General features: G+C 48.6%; 2 protein-coding genes across 2 annotated transcripts in view; one reads left to right on the top strand and one right to left on the bottom strand.

The window, feature by feature from the left end:
• Positions 1 to 7,257: 7,257 nt before the first annotated feature.
• TMEM200B (transmembrane protein 200B) lies at positions 7,258 to 8,181 on the top strand. Its single transcript, XM_007935841.1, has one exon. It carries the CDS (start codon positions 7,258 to 7,260, stop codon positions 8,179 to 8,181), a length of 924 nt encoding a protein of 307 aa, XP_007934032.1.
• A 4,870-nt stretch (positions 8,182 to 13,051) lies between these two features.
• EPB41 (erythrocyte membrane protein band 4.1) overlaps positions 13,052 to 22,140 on the bottom strand; it is a 273,985-nt gene continuing 264,896 nt past the window's right edge. The window contains exons 18-20 of the mRNA XM_042780280.1: positions 17,452 to 17,553; positions 16,257 to 16,337; positions 13,052 to 13,150 (exon numbers count right to left, since the gene is read on the bottom strand). Coding sequence (XP_042636214.1) covers positions 13,052 to 13,150; positions 16,257 to 16,337; positions 17,452 to 17,553 — 282 coding nt within the window. The remainder of the gene's footprint in view (positions 13,151 to 16,256; positions 16,338 to 17,451; positions 17,554 to 22,140) is intronic.

The following is a 22,140-nucleotide window of genomic DNA, read 5'->3' as shown; positions in this document are numbered from 1 at the left end:
CACTTCTCATCGAATCTGCACCCCAGTCCTATCTAGGATGGACACAGGACAGAGGCATGAGCTATGAGACATGTGATGACTTACCCAGGGTCATCCAGCGTGTGACTGGGCAGCATGATTAGAACTGGGATGAAGAGCCATGCTCTCCTCCCCTCTGACCTGAGCTCTGAATTCTTAGTTGGGGTCCTGGTCTCCTTGGGAGCAGTGACGAATGGGGTGTGGAGGCCACATGGAGTGCTCCATGAGCAGCCTCAAAACAAGGACGTCTTTAGAAACGCCTGGGGTGAGGGCAGGGGGTCCAGGACGTCCTATGCGGGGCATCGCTGCTTCATTTCTGAAGCTGAGATAAGACCAGATGAATTTCTAGGCCCTGCTATTCCACAGCCCGAGGTGAGGCTATGACATGCAGGAGATTACAGCGGCTCCCTCCCCGTGGTGGCTTCTGGAGAGTACATGGAGCCTCCAGTAGGCAGGGACCTTAGGGCCAATATGTCCAGTTCCCTGCCATCACACAGAAGCCTGGGGGAGAGATGGTGATCACACTGGTCCCCAGGGCCCATCTCATCCAGGCTTCTCCTGGTTCAGAAATGACAGAGTCTGAGTCACAGAGGCCAGGACAGATGGGGGAGGCTGCCCACTGGCTGCCCACACATCTGTGCATGCACAGGACTGCACAAGCAGGCGCGGGGACAGCCCTCTGTGCAGGGAGCGCTACTAGTCAGTCTGGCTGTGTGTTGTAGGCAAGCTTCTTCACCTCTCTGAACCTCATCAGAAAAGGGAGCATAATACTGACTTTTCGGGGCTCTCAAGAGAATTATCTTTTATCTTTTCATTTCTTCTATTTGCTTTAGTTATCCTCTGTTCAAGGGCAAGTTTCAGAGTCTCTTCTGACATCCATTTTGGTTTCTTCTTCCTTTCCTGGCTTTTTAATGACCTTTTGCTTTCTTCATGGATGATGTTCTTGATGTCATCCCACAATTCCTCTGGTTTTCAATCATTGTACTTGTTCGATCATTGTACTTGGCGAAGACTACTGAAAGTACCATGGACTGCTAAAAGAACTAACAATCTGTCCTGGACGAAGTGCAGCTAGAATGTTCCTTGGAAGCAAGAATGGCCAAACTTCATTTCACCTATCTGGTCATGTTGTCACAAGCAAGAGACCATTCTCTGGAGAAGGATATCATGCTTGGTAAAGTGGAGGGTCCACAAAAAAGGGGAAGGCCCTCAACAAGGTGGATTGATACAGTGGCTACAACAATGGGCTCAGGTGCAGCGAGGATCGTGAGGCTGGCACAGGACCCGGCAGTGCTTCATTCTGTTGTACATAAGGTCACTATGAGTCAGAGACGACTCCATGGCACCTAATAACAAAAAGAGAATTAAGAGGGGAAAGAGACCCTTCCTTCCCTCCACCCCAAATGACCCCAGAAAAAAGGTTCCCACAGCCCCCAACAGCACCTTCTGTGCCCAAAACCCCATGGTCAGAGGATGGAGCAGCTGTTTGCTGGGCACCCACTTTATTTCAAGTGTTAAACATATGTACTCTTATTTAATACTCAAAACAACCCTGGAACGGTATTATTGCCCCTTTCTACAAATGGGGAAACTGAGTGAAGCTCAGAGAAGTGAGTTCTTCCAAGAATTTTATGGGTTTAGTTTGCACATGTAGGTCCTTAATTCATTTTGTATTTGTTTTTGTGCATGGTGTGAAGTAAAAATCTTGTTTCATTTTTCTGCATGTGGAACCCCAATTTTCCCAGCACCATTTATTGAAGAGACTCTTGTTTCCCCCATTGAATGGACTTTATAGCACCCTTGTGAAAAATCAGTTAATGTTAGATGTGTGGGTTTACCTCTGGACTCTCAATTCTATTCTATTTGTCTATGTGTCTGTTGTTATACCAGTACCAAGCTGTTTTCATTACTGTAGCTGTACTGTAAGCTTTAAAATCAGGAAGAGTGAGTGATTCTACTTTGTTCTCTTTCAGCATTGTCTTAGCTATTGGGGGCCTCTAGCCTTTCCATATAAAGTTGAGGATTGGTTTATCTATTTCTATAAAGAAGGCTGTTGGAATTTTGATCAGGATTGCATTGAATCTATAGATCACTTTGGGTGTGTTGACATTTTACCAATGTTGTCTTCCAATTCACGAACATGGAACATCTTTCCATTTATTTTAATCTTCTTTAATCTCTTTCTGCAGTGTTTCATAGTTTTCATTACATACCTCCTTCATGGCCCTGGTTAGATTTATTCCTAGGTATTTTATTCTCTTAGATGCTATTATAAATGGAATTGTTTCCCTAATTTCAGATTAGGAGCTCTGGTAGCATAGTGCCTAAGGCATTTGACTGCTAACCAGGAGGCTGGCAGTTCAAACCCACCAGCCACTTCGGGAAGGAAGGTTGGGCAATCTTCTTCCATGGTGATACCACCTCGGAAACCCAAGGAGGGGTCACTATGAGTCGGATCTGACTCGAGGGCAGGGAGAGCTTAATTTCAGATTAGGGATTTTCTTTGCTGATGTATAGAAACCCAATGGATTTTTGCTTGCTTGCACACATTACTTTAACATTGAAGGCCAGCTGTGGTCAGACACTGTGCTGGGCACTGGGCTCCAGGGCTCCAGGGATAAGCAAGACAGTCCCAGTCCTGCCTCTCACACCTCACTGTCACAGACAGGAAAGAGACTCAAACAATTCTGTCCCTTCACCTGTGCACAGTGCTGCTAAGGGGAAGCTCATGGGGCCACGAGGTTGTATGATGATGAGGGTGGAGAAGGGGTTGATCTCGGCTGGGGCCAAGAGAAGGTCAAGGATCAGCAGAAGCTGGTAAGGGGAAGAAGAGAGGAAGCATAGGTATTCCCTACAGAAGGCAAGGCTTGCGCCTGTATGCCAAGGCCCAGAAGCCAGAGCACAGAGGGCATGGGGATAGAATCAGGTTCAGCTACCAGAGAGCGTGGAGTGAGAGAGGCAGGGGCTGGAGTGGGCAGGGGCAGAAGCCAGTGTGTGGAGACAAGAATTTTAAACTACATTTGGACAGCAGTGGGGAACCATTGAGGATTTTAGGGATTCAGTATAGAAATAGCCAGGAGGAGGGGCTCTAGGCAAGAGACATATATAGGTGGCTGGCACCTGGACAGGTCTGCAAGGAAGGAAGAATGTGATTAATTTGAGATGAAAAGAGCAAGGTCACCTGGTGACCTTGGCTTGGACAGAAAAGGGAGAGGGAGGGGACTAAGGTGGCCATCTTTGTAGGCGGCCTGACGGTGGGCAGTGGGTCCCTTTGCAGAGAGGGGAAAACAGGGAAGAGCTGGGAAGATGGAGCCCGGGGTGGGTGCTTCCAGAGAGGTGTCTAAGGTGTGAAGGTGAGAGGGGGTGCTCCAACACCTAGTGGTGAAGGCAGAGGGGCCAGAAACAGAGGCCCAGGCCCCAAGGCAAGCAGGGGGAACAACAGGAAGTGGCCTCAGCAAGGACTGCAGGCATCCAGGATTTGTCCCCAGAGTTGGTGTCTTTTGGGAGAGCAGTAGGCAGAGGGGACAGATGCTAGGGGGGAGCTGAGCCCTCAGTGTGAAGGGAGCTGTGACGGCAGAGGTGGAAGTGCGTAGGGGCAGTGTGTAGACAGTTGGATGACTAGAGTCGATGACAGGGTCCAGGGCAATGGGAAGGGAGGGTGGCAGGAGGCCGAAGCCTTAGCGGATCGAAGCCAGCAGCTTAGACGCTTAGTTGTTGAGCGGAGGGAGCCAATGTGAGCTCCGCCCTCAGGAGATCCCAGTCCAACCAAGGAGGCGGGAAGGCGACCCCCAGGGGTAAGGCCCGGATAGTCTGTGTGGCTTGGGCCGGACCGCCGACACCTCCCGTAGATACCTGGAGTGAGATTCCCGGGGGTTGCTGAGGCCTCCCTCAAACCCCTCTGCAGAACCGGAGGAGCCGAGCACGGGATCGAGACCTGGGTGAGCCGTGTTGCTCAAGGCAGTCCCCGCCCCTTTCGGAGCCCGCTCCTTCCCGAGCTGGAGGAGGGTGCGGGCGACTCAGGCCGGTCACTTTCTCGAGTTCCCCTCCCCGCCCCAGGCGCACAGCCAGCTCTCGTTACCGCCCCTCCCCCCAGCATGCCGAGGGGGGGTGGTCCCCGCGGCCGGGGGGAGGGGGCGGCCTATAATCAATCCCAGGCCGGAAATTCCTCCCGAGGGGCCCGGCCCGGGCTGCGGGCGTGAGGGGGATCTGGGCGCAGAACCAAGCAATCAGCCCGCCCCCCGCATCATGGAAACTGGGCAACAAGCCCGCCCCGCCCCGCCCGCGCCGCTCCGCATTCCTGCCTCCAGGGGCGGGCCGGGCACTGGAGCTGGGCGGCCCCCTACAGCCGGTCGGAGGGGAGCGCGCGGCCCTCGGGCCACGCCTCCTTCCTTGGGACTTTCGCCGCTTCTAGTCTTCTTCTTGGGGGAGAGTGGGAAGGACAGGGCTTAATCCTCGACTCCCCATTTGATAACCTCAGTTCCCAGAGCCTGGCCCATTCCCATTACCCCCACCTCTGCGCCCTGTGCTGTGCTGCCCTCAACGCCCCATTTCGCCCATTTCACAGATCAAGGCAGTGAAGTTCAGGAAGGGTTGTGGGTCCGGGCAGAACAAGCACTGGAGCCGCCTCCTCCAGGAAGCCCCCCAGACCGCGCCAGGAATGAGTAGGCTCTCGGACGCCCCGGGTAATTTTCACCCAGGAGAGTCTGGGATGAGAGTTTAAGAGACGGGGAGTGGAGTTCGGGGGCCAGGGGGCGGGTAGGACCTGCGGGCTTCGAATCCCCAGTCCGCACGATTAGGCTGCGGATCCAGGTAAGGAGCTCCCGGCCTCCAGGCCTCAATTTCCCTACGTGATTAGGGGCCGCTTTCTCAGGCCCTTGTGAACGACGTAAGCTGGGGGTAGGAGGTGCACGAATGGCAGCATTCAGGTCCCCAGACTTCCTAAGTCACCTGGCGCTCCCACGGTGCTTACCTGCGACCCTCACACCTGAGGCTCCGCCTCCTCCCAGCCTTCGGGCCGGGCCTTGAGCCTGGTAATGGTCCCCGGGGCTCCTGAAGGGCGGGGCCCGAGCGGCGCTGGGCGGGCCCCGAACAGGGGGCGGGGCCGGGGGCCACGATTCCTCGGAGACCCGAGGCGGCGCAGCCTTCCCGGGCTCGCGGACTACGACCCCGGCCCGCGGGGGCGCGGCGGCGCCAGGTGAGAGAACTAGGGTCCAGGCCTTCGTCCCTCACTTTTCCAAACTTTTTGTTTCCTTAAGGGCTCTTGAGGGTGGGAGCCTCCTCTTTCCTCTTGGTATCCTCTTTCCTCCGTGCCGGAGTGTGGACGCGGGCGGTGGCGGGAGTGCAGGGGACCTGGTTCCGAACGACTTCCCGCGACCTGGGACCTTCGGGCTGTGTCCTCAAGTCTCCGCCTCCTTGGGGTCCACAGTGTCGACCCACGCCCTCAAGAGTCTCGAGGTCTCTGAGGACATCCCCTTTTCTCTGCACGCCTCCCCTTCTCTCCCCGCAGGGCCGAGCCGGGGCTCAGGAGTGACCCCTTCGGGGTTGGGGCTGGGGCGCCAGCTGGGGCCTGGGGCGGGATGACCACTTCTCTGGCTTCGGGCTGGGGAAAAAGGCTCCGCATTCCAGGACTAGCGGGGAAAGGGCCTCGCCTCCTTTGATGCTCTGGCGGCCTCGCTGAATGGTGCCCAAGGGTTGGGCTGGGGTCCAGAAGCCTAGCGTCCCGCCGTGATGGCGCCCCCGCCTTGTCCAGCATGTGACCCCAGGAAGGCCCTTTCTGCCTCTCGGGTCGCACTTTCTGTCTGTGAAAACCAGACTTAGGACGCGTTCGCTGGGCGCTGCGGCTTCGTGCTAGGCCCTGGGTCTTCAGCGCCCTGTCGTTGGCAGGGATGGGGGAGTCCGCTTTGCGCTTCAGGGGTGCGGATGCAGACTGGGCAAGGTAGCAAAGCCTCCTCCATGGGGCTTCGGCTACGGGTTCCAGCGCTGGAGCTATTTAGAAACTACGCTGAGGGTGGTGAGGACACACCACTGGGCAGCGAGGTCCTAACACTTCTCTTCTGTGGCCGGGGCGCTGGGATGGGAGCCCAGTTTCCTCCCCCACCCTGTCTACCCTTCGTGGGGGGCCACCCCACACGCAGCCCAGCTTCTCTCCGGGTCCAGTTCTCTGGCCGCAGACGGGGCCGGGCGAGTGGCCAGAAGTGGCTTTAGATGGGCGGCCCGGGATCCTAGGGCGCAGGGGTGGTGCTGTCTCGACCGGGACGCGGGCCACTGAGGCCTCGGGCGGAGGAGGCCAGAAAGAAGGCCAGGCGGCGGGAAAGGGGGATGATTCATCCCGAGAAGCCCGAATTGGAAACGCTGCAACCTGGGAGCAGCCTTGCCGGGTCGACGGGATAGCCGGGAGGGGAGCTCGCCTGGCGAGGCCCTTCGCCCAGCGCCCGCCTGCCGCTGCCTCCAACCCTGGCCCTAGTCCGGCCGCTGGGGGAGGGGGTCTCTGGAGGACTTAAAGAAATCCACTGTGGATTTGTGCAGTTGGCAAAATCCACTGCTGCCGCCTCTCCTCTGAAGGGCTCTTCTTGGTCACAGCAGTCTCCCTGAAGTCTAGCTCAAGTCTCTCCTGCTGCAGCTTCAGTGCTGATTGAGGAGGTCTGGAAGGAGGGAGCGGGCAGCGAAAGGCTGGAGTCTGTGACACCCCTCCTTCCCACGCTGCGGTATGTGGAGCGCAGGCGGGGGGAGGTGGAGCCGCGCGACCCCTGCGGACCAGGGCGGTCTGAGTGCCCCCTCCCTCCTTTACTACGGTGCAGCCACGTGCGGGGGAGGGGTCGAGTCCCGGCAGTACTTACCCTGGAGACGCTGCTGCCGGGGACCCCACGCCTGCCAAGGCCGGGTACTCGCGGGTCGCGGAAAGGGTCGCAGGTGGCCGAAACCCCGCAGGCGGGGATGCGCTAGGGAGCGGCCGGCGCCTCCCTCTCTTTTCTCAGCCCGCGGGCCTGGCCAACTCGGGCTCCTGCCGCGCGTCCCTGGCTCGGAGCTCCGCTGCGGAAAACCCGAACGGGGGCGGCTCCCCGCCTCGCAGCCCGGGAAAATCCGGGGGTGGCCGCCAGGGATCTCCAAGCGGCCTGGGCGAGGCGGCTGGTGCTTCTCTCTTGGATTTGGACTCAGAGCCAGGCGTTTCGACCCCCAGGCCCGTCTGTTCAGTCTCTGTTCTTCCATCTTCTCTCCGCAGACCTCCCAGACGACGGCGAGATGACGGCTGGGAGCCCCGGAGACTGCGGGGAGGCGAGGAGGAGCCCCGAGGGCCGCGTCTCTCGCCTGGGCCGCCGCCTGGGCCGCCGCCGGCGCCCGCGCTCCTCTCCTGAGCCTCTGCGGGTGCGGGCGCGCCTGCGGCTGCGCTCGCCGTCGGGGGCGTTCGCGGCGCTGGGGGCGCTCGTAGTGCTGGTGGGCATGGGCATCGCCGTGGCCGGCTACTGGCCGCACCGCGCCGGGGCTCCGGGACCGCGAGCCACCAATGCCAGCGCGCCCCTGGTGAGCCAGTTGCGACGGGAGGGCCGCGGAGCCGGCCGTACTCACGGCCCGCACGAGCGTCTGAGACTCCTAGGGCCGGTGGTCATGGGCGTTGGCCTGTTCGTGTTCATCTGTGCCAACACACTGCTCTATGAGAACCGCGACTTAGAGACGCGACGGCTCCGCCAGGGGGTGCTGCGGGCTCAGGCACTCCGGCCCCCCGACGGCCCCAGCTGGGACTGCGCTCTCCTTCCCAGTCCTGGCCCTAGGACTCCCCTAGCCATAGGCTGCAGAGAGCTAGAAAGCTGGGACCTGTCCCCTCGTCGAGGTACCTCACCTGTTCCATCAGTGAGGAGTCTGCGTTCAGAGCCTGCTAATCCTCGTTTGGGATTACCTGCCCTGCTCAACAGCTACCCGCTGAAGGGACCTGGGTTGCCCCCACCCTGGGGTCCGCGGCCCCAGACTGGCCACGTGATCATCACCATGCAGCCCTCCGGTTCCTGCATCGAACACTCCAAGTCTCTGGATCTGGGCCTTGGAGAGCTCCTGCTTGGGGCCCCAGCAGCTCGGGACTGTGCTCACCGCAGCTGGCCACGGCTAGATCGCCTCAGTTTGGGGGGTTATGCCAAGTTGGGAGGAGGAGGGGACTTGGGGGCCCAAGTCTGAAGAGCCGGGGCTAGCCTGCTATGAAGTTGGCAGCACGTGTCATGGTAACAGGACCAGCAGTCCCAATGTCTAGTGGATGTCCCAATGCCTAGTTACATCCCAGGATGGGGATGGATGCTATGGCCCCAGCTGGGAAGGTACTTGCACTTGTCAGCAGAGAATTGCCAACTGCACTAGCATTCATCTGTTCAACTGAGCTGGAGAGAATGTTTTAACGTGGAGTCTGGTGACCAGCAAGACTCGGCCTCAGGAATTCCTTCAGTCTCCAAATGTGGCCTTAGCCTTGGACAGGTACCTGATGGGGCTGGCGGTCCAGATCAGGGTGATTGGAAGATGTATTTAGTGTCTTGGTAAACCCAAAGTGGTGGGCAAGGACCCCCAAGACTTGGGAGTGTAGACTGGGATGTTACAGGCTGGGACAGCCTCCCTCCAAGGTGGACCTGGCACTGGTGTTGGGTTTGGGCCTCTGGGGAAGTGGGTAATGGGGTGGTGCTGAGACCATCCGCTGCCATCTGGGATTAGGACTGAGCCTTTAACTTCTACCACCTCAACCCCTTTCTTTCCTCAGCCATGCAGGGTATATCTCACTAGGGCTACACTACTGCCGATGCCTTCACACTGAGGATCCCGCCCCTCCCCAGGCAGGTCTGACTGAGAAGCCACCTTCTCTCCTTATTCTATTGTGTTCTATGCTGCAGAATTTCCCTCCGGTTGGCAGAAAGCATTTGTCGGTTCTCAGAAATCCTTTTATATAACACTGAAGCTGCATTTTGGTGAGTGTGGGTAGCTTAGTTGAAAAGATGACTTGAGTTTGGGTCTCCCCCAACTCATATTTAATTTTTCCCAAGTTGCTGACAGTAGAAGCAAACTTTAAAAGTGGATCAAACCTCACAGTCAGTCTTTTTTTTTGAAAGTTTATTGGAAAATGCAATACAAGAAGCAAGACCAAACACATATCTAAACACTACAACCACTTCTCTTACTACAAAAGGCCAATAGCAGACCTGATTATTGCCTATTTAATCTAAAGATGTTGCCAATTTAATTCTGCTGCCATAGTTCCTATTTTGTCAAGAAATGTAAACAACTACTTGATATGATTCATAATTTTTTAAAAATTTACAAAGCTCCTTCATTTTTGTCACCAAAATAATACATTTGAGAGATTTGTAAAAACAAAACCAGCCTGGGGCTGAGATCTCAGACAAATTTCCTATGAGCATCCCTTGGTGTTGGTCAGGCCATAGTAGCTCTGCCTCCATTGCCCACAGTGAGCTGTTGTCTCTTTACCCTCAGCTGCCCTGTAGAACATATGGTGGTGGGCCTGGGGTGGGCTGAGAGTCCCTGACAGCTCCCTGCAGCCAGGGCTCAATGGATTCTTGGCTTATGAATTCAGGTCTTGCTGTGCTGATGGGTGGGTGGGTGGCAGATCCTTCATGTGGCCTGGAGGAAATCTTTTATTTCGCAAATGAAAATAAAATTGCAGCAAGAGTTGTTACTGTCGTGTGTCTGAATCACTTTAGGAAAACTGTTGCCAAGTCATTGACCCTGGAGATGTAACTCTCCTCCCCCTCTTCATCATTTCCACCTGGACAGAGTCTGTTTTTACACACACGTACACACACAACTGCAGGAAGAAAAAAAAACTGAAACAATTGCCAAACCCCAAGATTTGTTGCCAGAGAGGGAGGAAAGGGGAAGGCCAGGCTTGGAAGGACACTTCTCTTCACTGGGCTTCTCCAAATCATGGCTTCTCAGAGCTGGAAGAACAGCTCTTTTCAGACAAGGAAGCCGACTTCAAAAAAAAGTGACAGAGCTGAAGGAAAGTTTAGGCCCCTTGGCTCCTGGTCCTGTGCTAGGAAAACTGCCACAGTTTTGGATACCCAAAAAACCACGGCTGTTGAATCAATTCTGACTCAGAGTGACCCTACAGGGCAGAGTAGAATTGCCCCATAGGGTTTCCAAGGCTGTAATCTTTATGGAGGAGCTCCGGTGGCATAGTGCCTAAGGCATTTGACTGCTAACCAGAAGGCTGGCAGTTCAAATCCACCAGCCACTCCTCAGAAAGAAGGCTGGACAATCTACTTCCGTAGTGATACTGCCTTGGATACCCAAGGAGGGGTCGCTATGAGTCGGATCCGACTCAACGGCAGCGTGTTTGGTGTTTGGTATCTTTATTGGAAGCAGACTGCCTGTCTCATGAAGAGCAGCTGGTGGGTTCAAACCTCTGCCCTTTGGTTAGCAGCCAAATGCTTTAACCATTTCACTACCAGAGCTCCTGATGTAGATAGCACAGAATATTCAGTCGGCCAAGTTTGTAAATGGAGACACGTGTGTCCTCGTCCTTTTCCCCATCCTCTTCATTCCACAGGTCTCAGCTTCGTGAGCACTAACAGCTCTTTCAGTGGGATAGCTGGCCACTGGCACACTCTCGAGGGAAGCAAGCTCTTATTACCTGTTTGATGTGAGCTGTACTTCTAACCTAGCTACCACTTCTGACAAGACAGCCCAGGCCTAGGCACCACCCAGAGAACACATCATTTCAGATCCTATGCAAGTCTATTCCTGAGCTAGGATAACCTCGTTTTCCCAAAGCCCACACACCCCACTGGTGCTTTCACCTTTTCTCCCCAGAGAGAGCTGTGCTGGTAACAGGCCCACATGAGTATTAGAAAAAGCACACACCTGAAATCAGTTCAAACCAGCCAGCATGTCCCAGCAAAACTCAGGAGAGATCTTGGACACATCCTACTGGCTCCCAGTGTTGGGAGCCAAGACTAAGTTTCTTTCTTCTGCTCCCTGCCCTTGTGCCCCCAGCAACTGCTACCCACTGTCTATCCCATGAAGTTCACTTGCAGCTTAGAATTAGGATTCCAAGAAGCCTCCAAGAAGATCTGTCTGTAGGGAGCAAGCTGGAAGATTGGAAAAGCCCAATGCCCTCAAATCTTTACCAGAAGGTACATGGGGATGGTGGGACTGAAGACACTAGTGCTCACGTTTCCAAAAACAAAAAGGCTGAATCCAAAGCCCACCACAAAATCAAGCCTACAAAACCTGGCTTCAGAAGGAGAGGGGAAGTGAGGGCCCATGGCCATTTTGTGAGAAGGATGGCCTCCGGAAGCCAATTCTCTTGCTACAGAAGGATGTCTTCAGGAAGGTGTTTGTGGGGAGAAGAAAGATCAAGGAACACAACACCTCTCCGAGTCACATTCTTTCCATCTTGGGATTAAAGAAAGAGGTTCAGGAATGGTCACTTGGAAATACTTCTTACCAAGATCTGACTGAGGTAAACCCCACCATTCTCCTGTGTCAAGTGCAGACCTCAGAACTGGAAAACCTTACTTTAAAAATCACAGTAACTTTCCTTCCTCAAATCACCTCTAAAAATGTGCCATTAGAGCTTTGGGCGGAAGGTGCCTGTTTTCTGTGATGTCTGCTCTCCTGAGATGGCAGCTGGGGAGCACCTAGCAGAGCCACTGCTTCTAACGAGGTAAAAGGGCAGCTGGGGAGGGAGGGCACGAAGGTGAAGGCCACGGCTATGTTCAGACATTCACAATCTCAGATATATATGCATTTGCTTTTATCTTTGATGTAAAGAAGTACCAAAAAAAGGAAGGAGGAAAGAAAACTACATTCTTAGCGGAGGTCTCTGCTTCCCCAAACCCATCCCCAACAAAGTGATGGCCAGGAGCCTTTTCCCAGGGTCTGTGAAGCCAGAAAATCCACCCTGCCTGACATTGTGGTAAAGTCACATTATTGGATCTGAGAAAGAGTTGGTTTATGACTTTTTTGCTGTCATCCAAAGGTTATAAAACTAGAGGAGGAGCAGGAAAGCCCCGTTTAGCTGGCTCTGACCTCCAACATAGCTGACAGAGTCTGGAGGATTTTCTAAGGAATTCTGTGGACCCTGTTAGTATCTGGGTTGGAAATAAATGGAGAGATGCTAGGTCGAAGAGTTTGCAAACCACCCCATTAAAAACAAAATCAAAACAAAACCTACTTAAAACCAGCCTATAAGTGAAGAGATGAGCCATTTCTGCTATCACAATATAGAAAAAGGAATCCAAAAGGATCAGTGATAGCTAGAAGAATCTCTTGGTATAAACTCCAAATAGAAAAAGGAATTAATTTTCTGGTGGTTTAAATAATCTTGAAAGTCTGAAGTCTGACTACTCCAGGTTAGCTTCTTTATCATTCTGCTGGTTTTCTCTTGGATGAAAGAAGGGCAGGGAGTTGGGGGTAGAATAGTTCCTAGAGGAAAGAAAGGGCAAATATTTAAAATCCTGCAAAGGAAAAAGCTGCTCAGTTCCATTATTCTCTGACATAATCCCAATGCCAAGTTCTTTAGGCCACTAGTGACAATCAGGCCCTAAGAGGTTTTATAGGGCCCAGCCCTACCTGGAATTTGACAGCTTCTTCAAGTCATTTGTAAATTACTTTTAGTAGTTTCTAGCTCCCAGAATGCTGCAACTCTGCTTCTAATTTTCTAGTCTGGCCCCAGAGCTTCAGCCATTTTCCACTGTTCCCCTCCCCATTTCCCAAAAGCCTGGTCCTGTTCTTGGTTTTGTTCTCCTCTGGTCCTCTCAGATTTGGGCTTAGAGGTCACTACAACAGGTGGTTAGAGCAGGACAGAGAAAGGAGGGGCAGTGGAGAAGCAGGAGGATGCAGGAGGATTCAGGAGGGGGAAGAGTTTACCTCCAAGCTTGGGGTACCTCTTCCTGTGCTGCACTGCTGGCACTGCTAAGGGCCAGAGGACACAGACCTGACTGCTTAAGCTGGAGCCAAACACCTAATAACCTTTCTATCTCTATCATTGAGTCGCTAGTCTGCTTTCACATTCTCAGCCCAGCAGGAATCCCCCCACCTGAGCTCACTCCTCGGCGATCTCGGTCTCCTGATGGACGACCACCTTGGTCACTGACATATCTGGATGCTGTTCCTTTGCTTCCTTGATGGCCTGTACGAGGACCTAAGAAAAACAGAAACAAGCCAATCAGGCAAAAAGCAGTCCAGCTGGTGAAGGAAAGCAGGGATCATAGACATAATTTCTCTGGCAAATCCAGTCCTTCTGTCTGAAATATCAGGGCAGCATTTAGGCTAAGCCAAGCTGATGATTATCTTACCCACCCATCTGGACTGATAACAGTTACAGTGTCTTCAAGCAATCTGAGAGGGACTTCAGGGCTGACACCTGTACCTGCTTGGGTAGGCCCTGGGAGGAGTCTCTTAGAAGTGAGTCTTCTTCCTGTGTTCAGCATAGTATAACCAAGAAGGCCAACACAGGAGAGAAAAAAAAGTATGCTACAAAAAGGAAAAGATGTCTTTGGCTAAAGTGATAAGAATAAAAGAAAGGGAAGGGGGAAGGAAAAGAGGAAACTAACACTGATTGGATGGCTGTACATGCCACGCACTCACCTAAGCATTGTACTTAATATTATTTACTTAATCGTCACAACTCCATCAATTAGGGTAGTATCATTATTTCCATTTTACAGATGAGGAAGTGAAATTGAGGTTCAGTAATTAAATAAAGGGCTTAAAGTTATACATCTAGTAAGTAAGGCAACTGGATTTTAACTCAAATACGTAAGAACTGCCTTTTGCCACAGTGTCTTTTACTTTCCTGGGGGGCCCTATTCTAGCATCTGGAATTTTTATTATTTTAGAAAAACTAAGAGTAGCAGAGAGAAAGTCAAGAGAGAGCAATGGTGCCACTTTCCTTGAGCTTCAAGTTCTGAGCCTGGGAGAACCTCAAGGTTGACGAGAACATGCCATCAGCCTTGGGGGACGGTGGTATACAGGTTCTCAGCAGTAGACTCCCCCCCATATCAGAAAGGACTCCAGCTAGAGGTGACCAGCTGATTCCTTGCTCTGACTCTTAAGAAGCATCTCTAAGAAGGACAGGAAAAAGAAGGAAGCTGCCTCTGGTCTCTTGGTCTCCTGAAAGCCATGCTTGGACCTGCCATCTCTCTAGGCCCTTGCTCCGCATCCTGATTTTCCAACCCATCTGCTCATGCTTCAGGATCCTGCCTCCACTCTCTCATTGATTGCCCTGGCCTATGACCATCTCTCTGTGAAACCCTGAACCACACTGCATCTCTTCAGTACCGAAACCAAACCCACTGCCATCAAGTCGATTCCAAATCATAGTGAGCCTTCAGGACAGAGTAGAACTGCCCTACAGGGTTTTCAAGGCTCTGAATCTTTATGGAAGCAGACTGCCTCATCTTTCTCTCATGGAGCGGTGGTGGGTTTGAACCGCTGACCTTTAGGTTAGCAGCTAAATACTTTAACCACTGTGCCATAAGAGCACTGAATGTGCCCCACTCCCTAGACAGAGTGCACCATATCTTATCCCTTCTATGTAGCCTTCGGTACCTAGGAAAAGTGAGGGACACTGGAGTCCTTCTCTGGGCTGTCAAGCGTGCTTGTCCATTTGTCAGAACAACCGATGAAGAAACCTATGATTATCTTTCTTTTACAGAATAAAGGTACTGCTCAGAGAAGTAAAAGAACTTGCTTAAGGGCATATAACCAGTAAGCTGCAGGGTCAGGATTCAACCCAGGTCTGCCTCACTCCAAACCCAAAACACCTCCCATCCAGCCGCTCTTGTTGTCTAGCTCAGACTGAATCCATAGCAGTGGTTGAAATCACTCCACACTGAATAGCTGGGTGCCGGCTGGTAAGGCAGCGGGATCTATTGCGCTGGGACAAACAGGTTGCAAGGCCCCCCATTTGGGCCTTGCAGCCTTGTTTCTGGGACCCTGAGCCCTGTGTTCTCAGCTGTAAGTCTCAACTGTCCTACCACAGGAACTGCCAGCACTGCAGCGCAGCTTTTCTTTTTTAAGGCACTCAGCACATCAGCATAAAGGCCACGGAATCGTTGCTCCAGCAATCCTGTCAATGATTCCAGAAGCATTTGCATGCAGTCTCTTCCACCCCCACTTCTCTGCAGTTTTACTGTTCCAACCTCACCCAGCAGAGAATTGGGAACATTTATCCTGACCTTATTATTTGCTAATTGCTTACCGCACACAATTAGCACCTAATTAACATAAAAACAGAATTTTAGCACTCAGAAGGGCCCTGAAATTATCTAGATCAACCTACTCTTTTAGGAGAGGGAAAAAAAATCAGAGGTAAAGTGATTTGCCCAAGGTCACACAGCAAGTCAGAGACAGATCCAGGACAGAAAGCAAGTTTTAAGTCTCCTGATTTCTTGTCCATCACACTGTGTCCCCCCTAGTTCTCTCCTCAGCTATCACAGTCCTCTGAGGGGAGGGATCATGCTTTCCTTTTGTTCTGATAGCACCCATGGTCTCTAGCCAGGTTTAGGTACATGATATCCCCTGAATAATGACTCCATTTTCTGGGAGCCAACAGGCACCACACATGCAGTGTATCACTTGATCCTCACAATAGTTTTGAGAGGAAGATACTATATTCTCTATCTTATAGATGAAAAAGCTGAGGCCTAGAGAGGTTAAGAGCTAGAATATGGTATGAACTAGTATTTGAACTAGTCTATTTGAGTTTTGGCAGCACAGTGCCTAATGCATTTGACTGCTAACAAGAAGATTGGTGGTTCAAACCCACCAGCTGCTCCACAGAAGGAAGACTGGGCAATCTACTTCCATAGAGATTTACCACCTTGGAAAACCAATGGGGGCCGCTACAAGTTAGATCTGACTCGATAGCAGTGGGTTTGGTTTATTTCAGTCCAAAGCCCCTGTTCTTTTCATTACATTCCTTTACTTCCCCCAATGAAGACTGTAGGACCTACAGGTGCTAAGGCTCTGACCCACAGGAAGCTGATGAGGCAGTCACTATGAAGAGAAAAATTCCAGACGCCCCTGGATTTTCACTCAATGATCAAGGGAGTGAATAAAAAGGCCCCATCTCACAGGCCTCTGTTTTGATTCCCTTTGTACTCCTTGTTGAATAAGGACTGTAACTGAAGGAGTTCTTTGCAGATAAAGATGGCAGTGGTATCCTTTGCTAGCAAACTCCTGTATTCAATAATCTTCCTGCCCAGGGACCCCTCCCATTCCAAGAATCTGCTCAGCATTCTTACCTGATCATGGTCAATATCGGTATCTCCTGTGATCACAATTCTCTTTTCAATCCGAGTCTCTGAAATCCCACCTTTCACAGTCTGAAACCAAAGAGAGGTGATCATATGAGATCAGCAACATAGCAAGAAAGAAAGAAAGAAAGAAAAAGGAGTAAGAGATTATTCTGAAAACTCCACTCCAAAGTGGAGTGGTGCTTTTAATCTACTGCTGGGTACTACATAGGATAGCTTTTCTCACCCACCAGTCCAAAATCTTGGCTGGGCCTGCTAATATAAACATAACTATACTTCTCTGGTTTGCTAAAATCAACCTTTAATAAGCTAAACAAAAGGTCATAGTCCTTTATTTACTTTGTATTTTCTTCTTCCTCTCAAATACCACAGAGATTCAGTAAGCAAACAAAACAGGTGTTTCCCTTTGTACATTTTGATTCTTTTCAGAAGAAAAAACATCCAAGGACTATAAACAAAAATGTCATGTATCTTGAAATTGGGTTCTTCTCATTCTTGATGTCAAAAAACTCCTTAAATAATCACCAGAGGGTTGGCAAGTATTACTTGACAGATGAGGAAAACTTAGGTCTAGACACAGCAAATAACTGGATTCCTGTCACCTGTGCCTTGATAACAGAGCCTGATCAAGAATGTAGATGCTCACCTAAAGAAAATGCATTTTCCTCTAGTGTTACAACAAACATAAATTGTGTCTGATTTTCTGAGGGTAGTTTCAATTTTAGATATCTTCTCTTTCTTGCCTTATGAACCATATCCTATTAATTTCAATATTTCAGCATCCAAACTACATTTCCTATGGCCTTGACCTTGAAAATGACTCTGTCAGACTATGAGTCCTGATTTTTAGCTTGGAAAATATGGTTGCATAATGATACCAACAAAATTTGCCTTTAAACTGACTTCTTAATTTCTATAGGCAGATAGGGGACTCCCTGACAAGAGAGATAGATAGAGGTACAAAGAATATCACATGTGACTTTATGAGCTTACTGACAAGATAGGGAGACAGGCTCTGAATGCCTGAGTTTACTGCTAGGGAAAGCAGCAGAGGAAGCTGGGACAGTGCTTTAGCTCCGTAGGGATAAAGCTGGAGATTCTTGCTCATGGTCCTTTAAGTGGAGAGGCAGCAAGCTCAGCAAGCCACTGGATTCCAGCAGGATATTCCGAGCTGGTCTGTTACCTTGGTAATCTGAGTTGTGGTGGTGCTGCTTGTGGTCTCGGATGTGATGGTCTGAGCTGTCAGCAAGACTCCTGGGTCCAAGTCCCCATTGCTGTCATCAGTCTGCAGAAGGAAGTATATCTCATCACCATGTCTCCAGGGAAGAATTATGGGCAAATGTTGCTGGCTGTGGCTTTGCCACTGAGCTCCATATATTCTAAAGCAAAGATCTGACTCCCTGACAGTGACCTATTAATTAATAAATAAATCCCCTGGACACAAGTCTCCTTCTAAAAAAGTTGGATGAGTTCAATTTCCTAATGGAAATGAAATGGGTCAATGAAAGAAATGGATTGGAAAGGCGGGTGGGGCTGTATCTACAGGTTCAACAAGAGGGACAATACTACACATGTGTACAGCATTTAGAGTTCACAAATAGCTTTCAAGACATCTTTTTTGATGCTCATACCAGCACTAAGAAATATACAGGGCAGAGATGATCAGCATCCCCAGGTAAGAGAACTCAGGCTCAGAGAAGGGAAACGATTTGCCCAGGAACTCAAAACTAGTAAGTAAAAGTTGTTTTCTCTACATATCTGGTGTTCCTAACACACCACCCAAGGTAGGAACGGTGTGAACTCTTAGTTACTAAGGTCATGGGTAGGCTCTGCACCACATGGTAGAATTTTCCATAAAGAACTGGAGTTTAAGGGACCAAGGAATCTCAGACTACCTTCTCTGAAGATCAGGCTAGAAGACTGGATCTAATGAGGTAGAAAATGTCCCTTTAAGGCAAAGTGGGAAGAAAAATGTCTCCTAATGACATTTCTGACAACAAACTGTTATTGAAAGGATCCTCCTTATGAGGAAAGTTTTTAGAAGTATTTTAAATGCTAGGCTACATAACTAATCTATATCGAGAACAAAGGCTGAGGCTACTTCTCATTTCTCCAGAGCTCACTATATTGTTATAAAACAACATGTCATTATGACATTATGATCAGGCTGAGAAATGTCATTAGCAAGAAGTTAGAGAGATGTTTGCCTAGGGCTAAACTCAGTCTGATGAAAAGTTACCAGCAACCAGTGGGACCGTCAGTATGCTCAGAGCTGCTGATAACCCTGTGACCAAGATGGCGAGAAACAGGTATTGCAACATGGTTTTCAGATAACGATGATCAAAAATACCTGATACTGGTATATGTGCACTGGTACATATATACATATGTATATATGTATACGTGTGTGTATACATATACATATACATATACATATGTATATATGTACACACACACACACACATATATATATATACACATACACATATACTGGTATATGTCTCAGAGAGGGATTTAGAGAAGTGTAATCATTTTCATAAAGAATCCTGCAGCAAAATATGTGTCAGATTACTATCTTTCTCTGCCTCTTTATATAAGTAATTTGAATTTGTATTATAAGCAGAGGCCTCCAACTTTTTTTTTCTTTTTATGAGTGAAACAACATTTCATTGAGCTAAAATTCTGAAATATCAGGGAGAAGAACAAAAGGAAGAGAAGAGTGAGGAAGGGGAAAAGACCCTGGCTGGGTTTCGAAAGAGAGGGAGTGTGACATTTGACTAAGCCTTTTACACATACCACCATCATACCAGTCATACTGTTGGCTAGTTCATTTCTTCAGCTCAGACCCACTTATCTACCTTAGATTTGGACTCAACTAATATTTACTGTGCTTCTACTATGTGCAAAGCATATAATACAATTGTTACCTCACTTATGCCTTTAGTATCTTAGGTAGGTACTATTATTCTCACTGTACAAGTAAGAAAACTGAGGTCTAGAGAGGCTAAGTAATTTGTCCGAAGTTTTGTAGCTAATAGTGTTTGAGCTAGGACTAAGGGCAAGAAACTTCTTGGCTAAAAACTGGGGTTTCGGTCCCACCTCAGATAGTAACTAGCTGTGGGACTTTTGACAAGTCATTCTGACTTCTCTGAGGTTTAGTTTTCTTATTTATAAAACAGAATAGTGTAACATGTGCTCTGCCTACACTATAGTATTGTTGTGGCGATCAAAAGAGATCATGGTTTATAAAAGATACTTCATCACTTATTTTAGGAATATAAATTTGCACACTAGGAGAGCTAAACTGTTTTGAAGATCTCCTTCTCTATAGTTCTTTCTCCACCTCCCAGCATTCCCTCAAAGGGATCCCTCCTTATCCTCTTTCCATATTGAGACCATTTTCCTCCATTCTCCCTCCAGTGTTTCCACAAAATGGTACTGTGGCTTCGGCAGTTGCTTATAAAGTTAAACATCTATTTATCCCATGGCCAATAATTCCACTTAGGTGTTTACCCAAGAAAATTAAAAATGTATTTTAAAAAAACCTTGTACATGATGTTTACAAGTTTCACTTTTTTTTCCTCCAGAACTGAAATCAATACAAATGTCCATCAATAGATTTTCATCTATACACAATTTGTGGTATATTCATAGAATAGAATGCAACTTAGCATCAGAACAGAATAAACTACTAATTCACATAACATGGAAAAAATCTAAAAACATTATGTAGAGAGAAAGAAGCCAGAAACAAAAGTGTACATACTGTATACTTCCATTTAGGGGAAGTCCAGGAATAGGCAAAACTAATCTATGGTGACAGAAATCAGAGCAGTAGCTGCCTAGAGGGGTAGAGACTGACTGGATAAGGCTATAAAGGGAAGTTTCAGGAGTGATGAAAATGATCGGTATCCTAAATATGTTTTGGTTAGACAAGTGTATACATCAGTCAAAACCAGTCAAACTGAACACTTAAAATCTGTGCATTTCCCTATGTGTAAATTTTTCTTCAAATACACATAAATACATAAATACACCTTACCCTGGTTCCCCCCATCTCCTCTCACCACGTTTCCCAAAGTGCAGACTTATGAAAGAATAAAGAAAAGGTATCCAGACTTACTTGTCAGGCAAGAACATAAAAACAGAAGATGAAATAGTTATAGTAAATAAATAATAATGATAGCAACTAATCATCTGGTGCTTATTATTTGCCAGGTTCTCTGGAAGCATTATATGTGTATTAATTCATTTACTTCTCACAACAACCTTGAGGTAGTTCTATTATTAGCTTCATTTTACAAATGAGGAAAATGAGGCACAGAGAGACTTTTAGTAATTTGTCTATGCAGGTTCAAACCCAGAACTTTGGCTTCAAAGTCAACACTCTTCCTGAGTACACCATACTGTTTCTTATCAACAATAAGTGGTTTGTATCTTGGGCGACTGTCTCAAGCCTGGTTAAAATTAAATAAAGATAGATATATAGTAATGTAATATAGTAATAGCTACCATTTTTGAATAGCTAGTTTGTGCCAGGCATACATTATGTTTATTTATCTCAATAGGCTGATAAAGGTATCTTTGAGAAGAAAAAAACTAGAGGCTCAAAAGAGGTTAAATGACTTGCCCAAGGTCACAAAACTAGCAAGTCTGACTCCAAAATCCATGGGCTTCCTCTAGAACATCTTGTTGCCTCTATTAAATCTCCTGCATGTTAGAATATTTTTAAATGGCTGCTTCTTTCCCCCTTTTTTATAGGACTACTACCCACAAACCATTTGTGTGTGTGTGTATGTATGTGTGTGTGTGTGAATGTTAGAGGGAAAACTGACATACAGTGAAATGCTTCTGTGGGCAGTGTGCCTCTAACTTTTTCAAACAATTTATTTTGAACCATTATAATTTTTTTTGATATGCATATGCAACATATACAACTATATATGTATGTGTATAGTGAAAAGTCAGTCTCCTTCCCCCTCCCACAGTCTGTACTTCCCTTCTTAGAGGTCACCACTGTTAATTTTTGAGTATCCATTCAGAAAGAGTACATTCATAAGCCTATACACACAGAGCTGTTACATACAGAGCTATGGACACATCTTCCTTTCCCCCTCCCAAATAGTGGCATATTAGATCCACCATTTTATACCAGGCTTTTTAATTTAAGAATTTATATTGGATATTGTTCCCATCCAAGGCTTTTTAAAATAGCTGCATAGAATTACCTTAATAAGATGTACCATAATTTATCTGACAGTTCCCTATTGATGGACATTTAGGCTGTTTCCATGGTAGTGACAACTTAAAGGGTTTCCTTCCCATATGCAAATAATTCTTTCTAAAGTAATTTCCATTCCTTCCTTTTTTTCAGTCTCATTCACTGACATGACCTACTCACTCATTTCTGTCTCTCTTGACATATATCCTTCTTCTCATTTCCTCAGGCTACACTTAGGCTCTTTAAAAGCACCTCTTCAAACCTACCCTAGTCACATCCCTGCCTCCAGGCATCCCCCTACCTTAATATATTCAGCACACAGCTATAGGAATCACTTTCCAAAAGCGCTGCTTTAATTATGACACTTTATCACTGCTTCTCAAAAACGAAGCAATCACTGTTGATCAAACTCACAATTCACACTCTGACCACAAAAGAGAGGAGAAACATACTAACATCAATGGAATATCTATGAATGTGTCTAGAGATTTACAGACATCACTTCATTTAATCCTCCTCCAACTCTTGCCTGGTAAGAAGTATTACCCCCATTTTAGAGCACAGTGAACAGAGGCTTAAAGAATTAGCAATTTACCTAAGGCTCTGGTAGCATAGTGCCTAAGGCACTTGACTGCTAACCAGAAGGCTGGC

The sequence above is a fragment of the Orycteropus afer genome, unplaced genomic scaffold (assembly GCF_000298275.1).
Source record: "Orycteropus afer afer isolate SDZICR_OR568_19922 unplaced genomic scaffold, OryAfe1.0 scaffold00031, whole genome shotgun sequence".
In the NCBI taxonomy this organism is placed as follows: domain Eukaryota; kingdom Metazoa; phylum Chordata; class Mammalia; order Tubulidentata; family Orycteropodidae; genus Orycteropus; species Orycteropus afer.
Note: the sequence above shows the minus strand (reverse complement) of the source record. Positions and strands in the feature narration are given on the sequence as shown.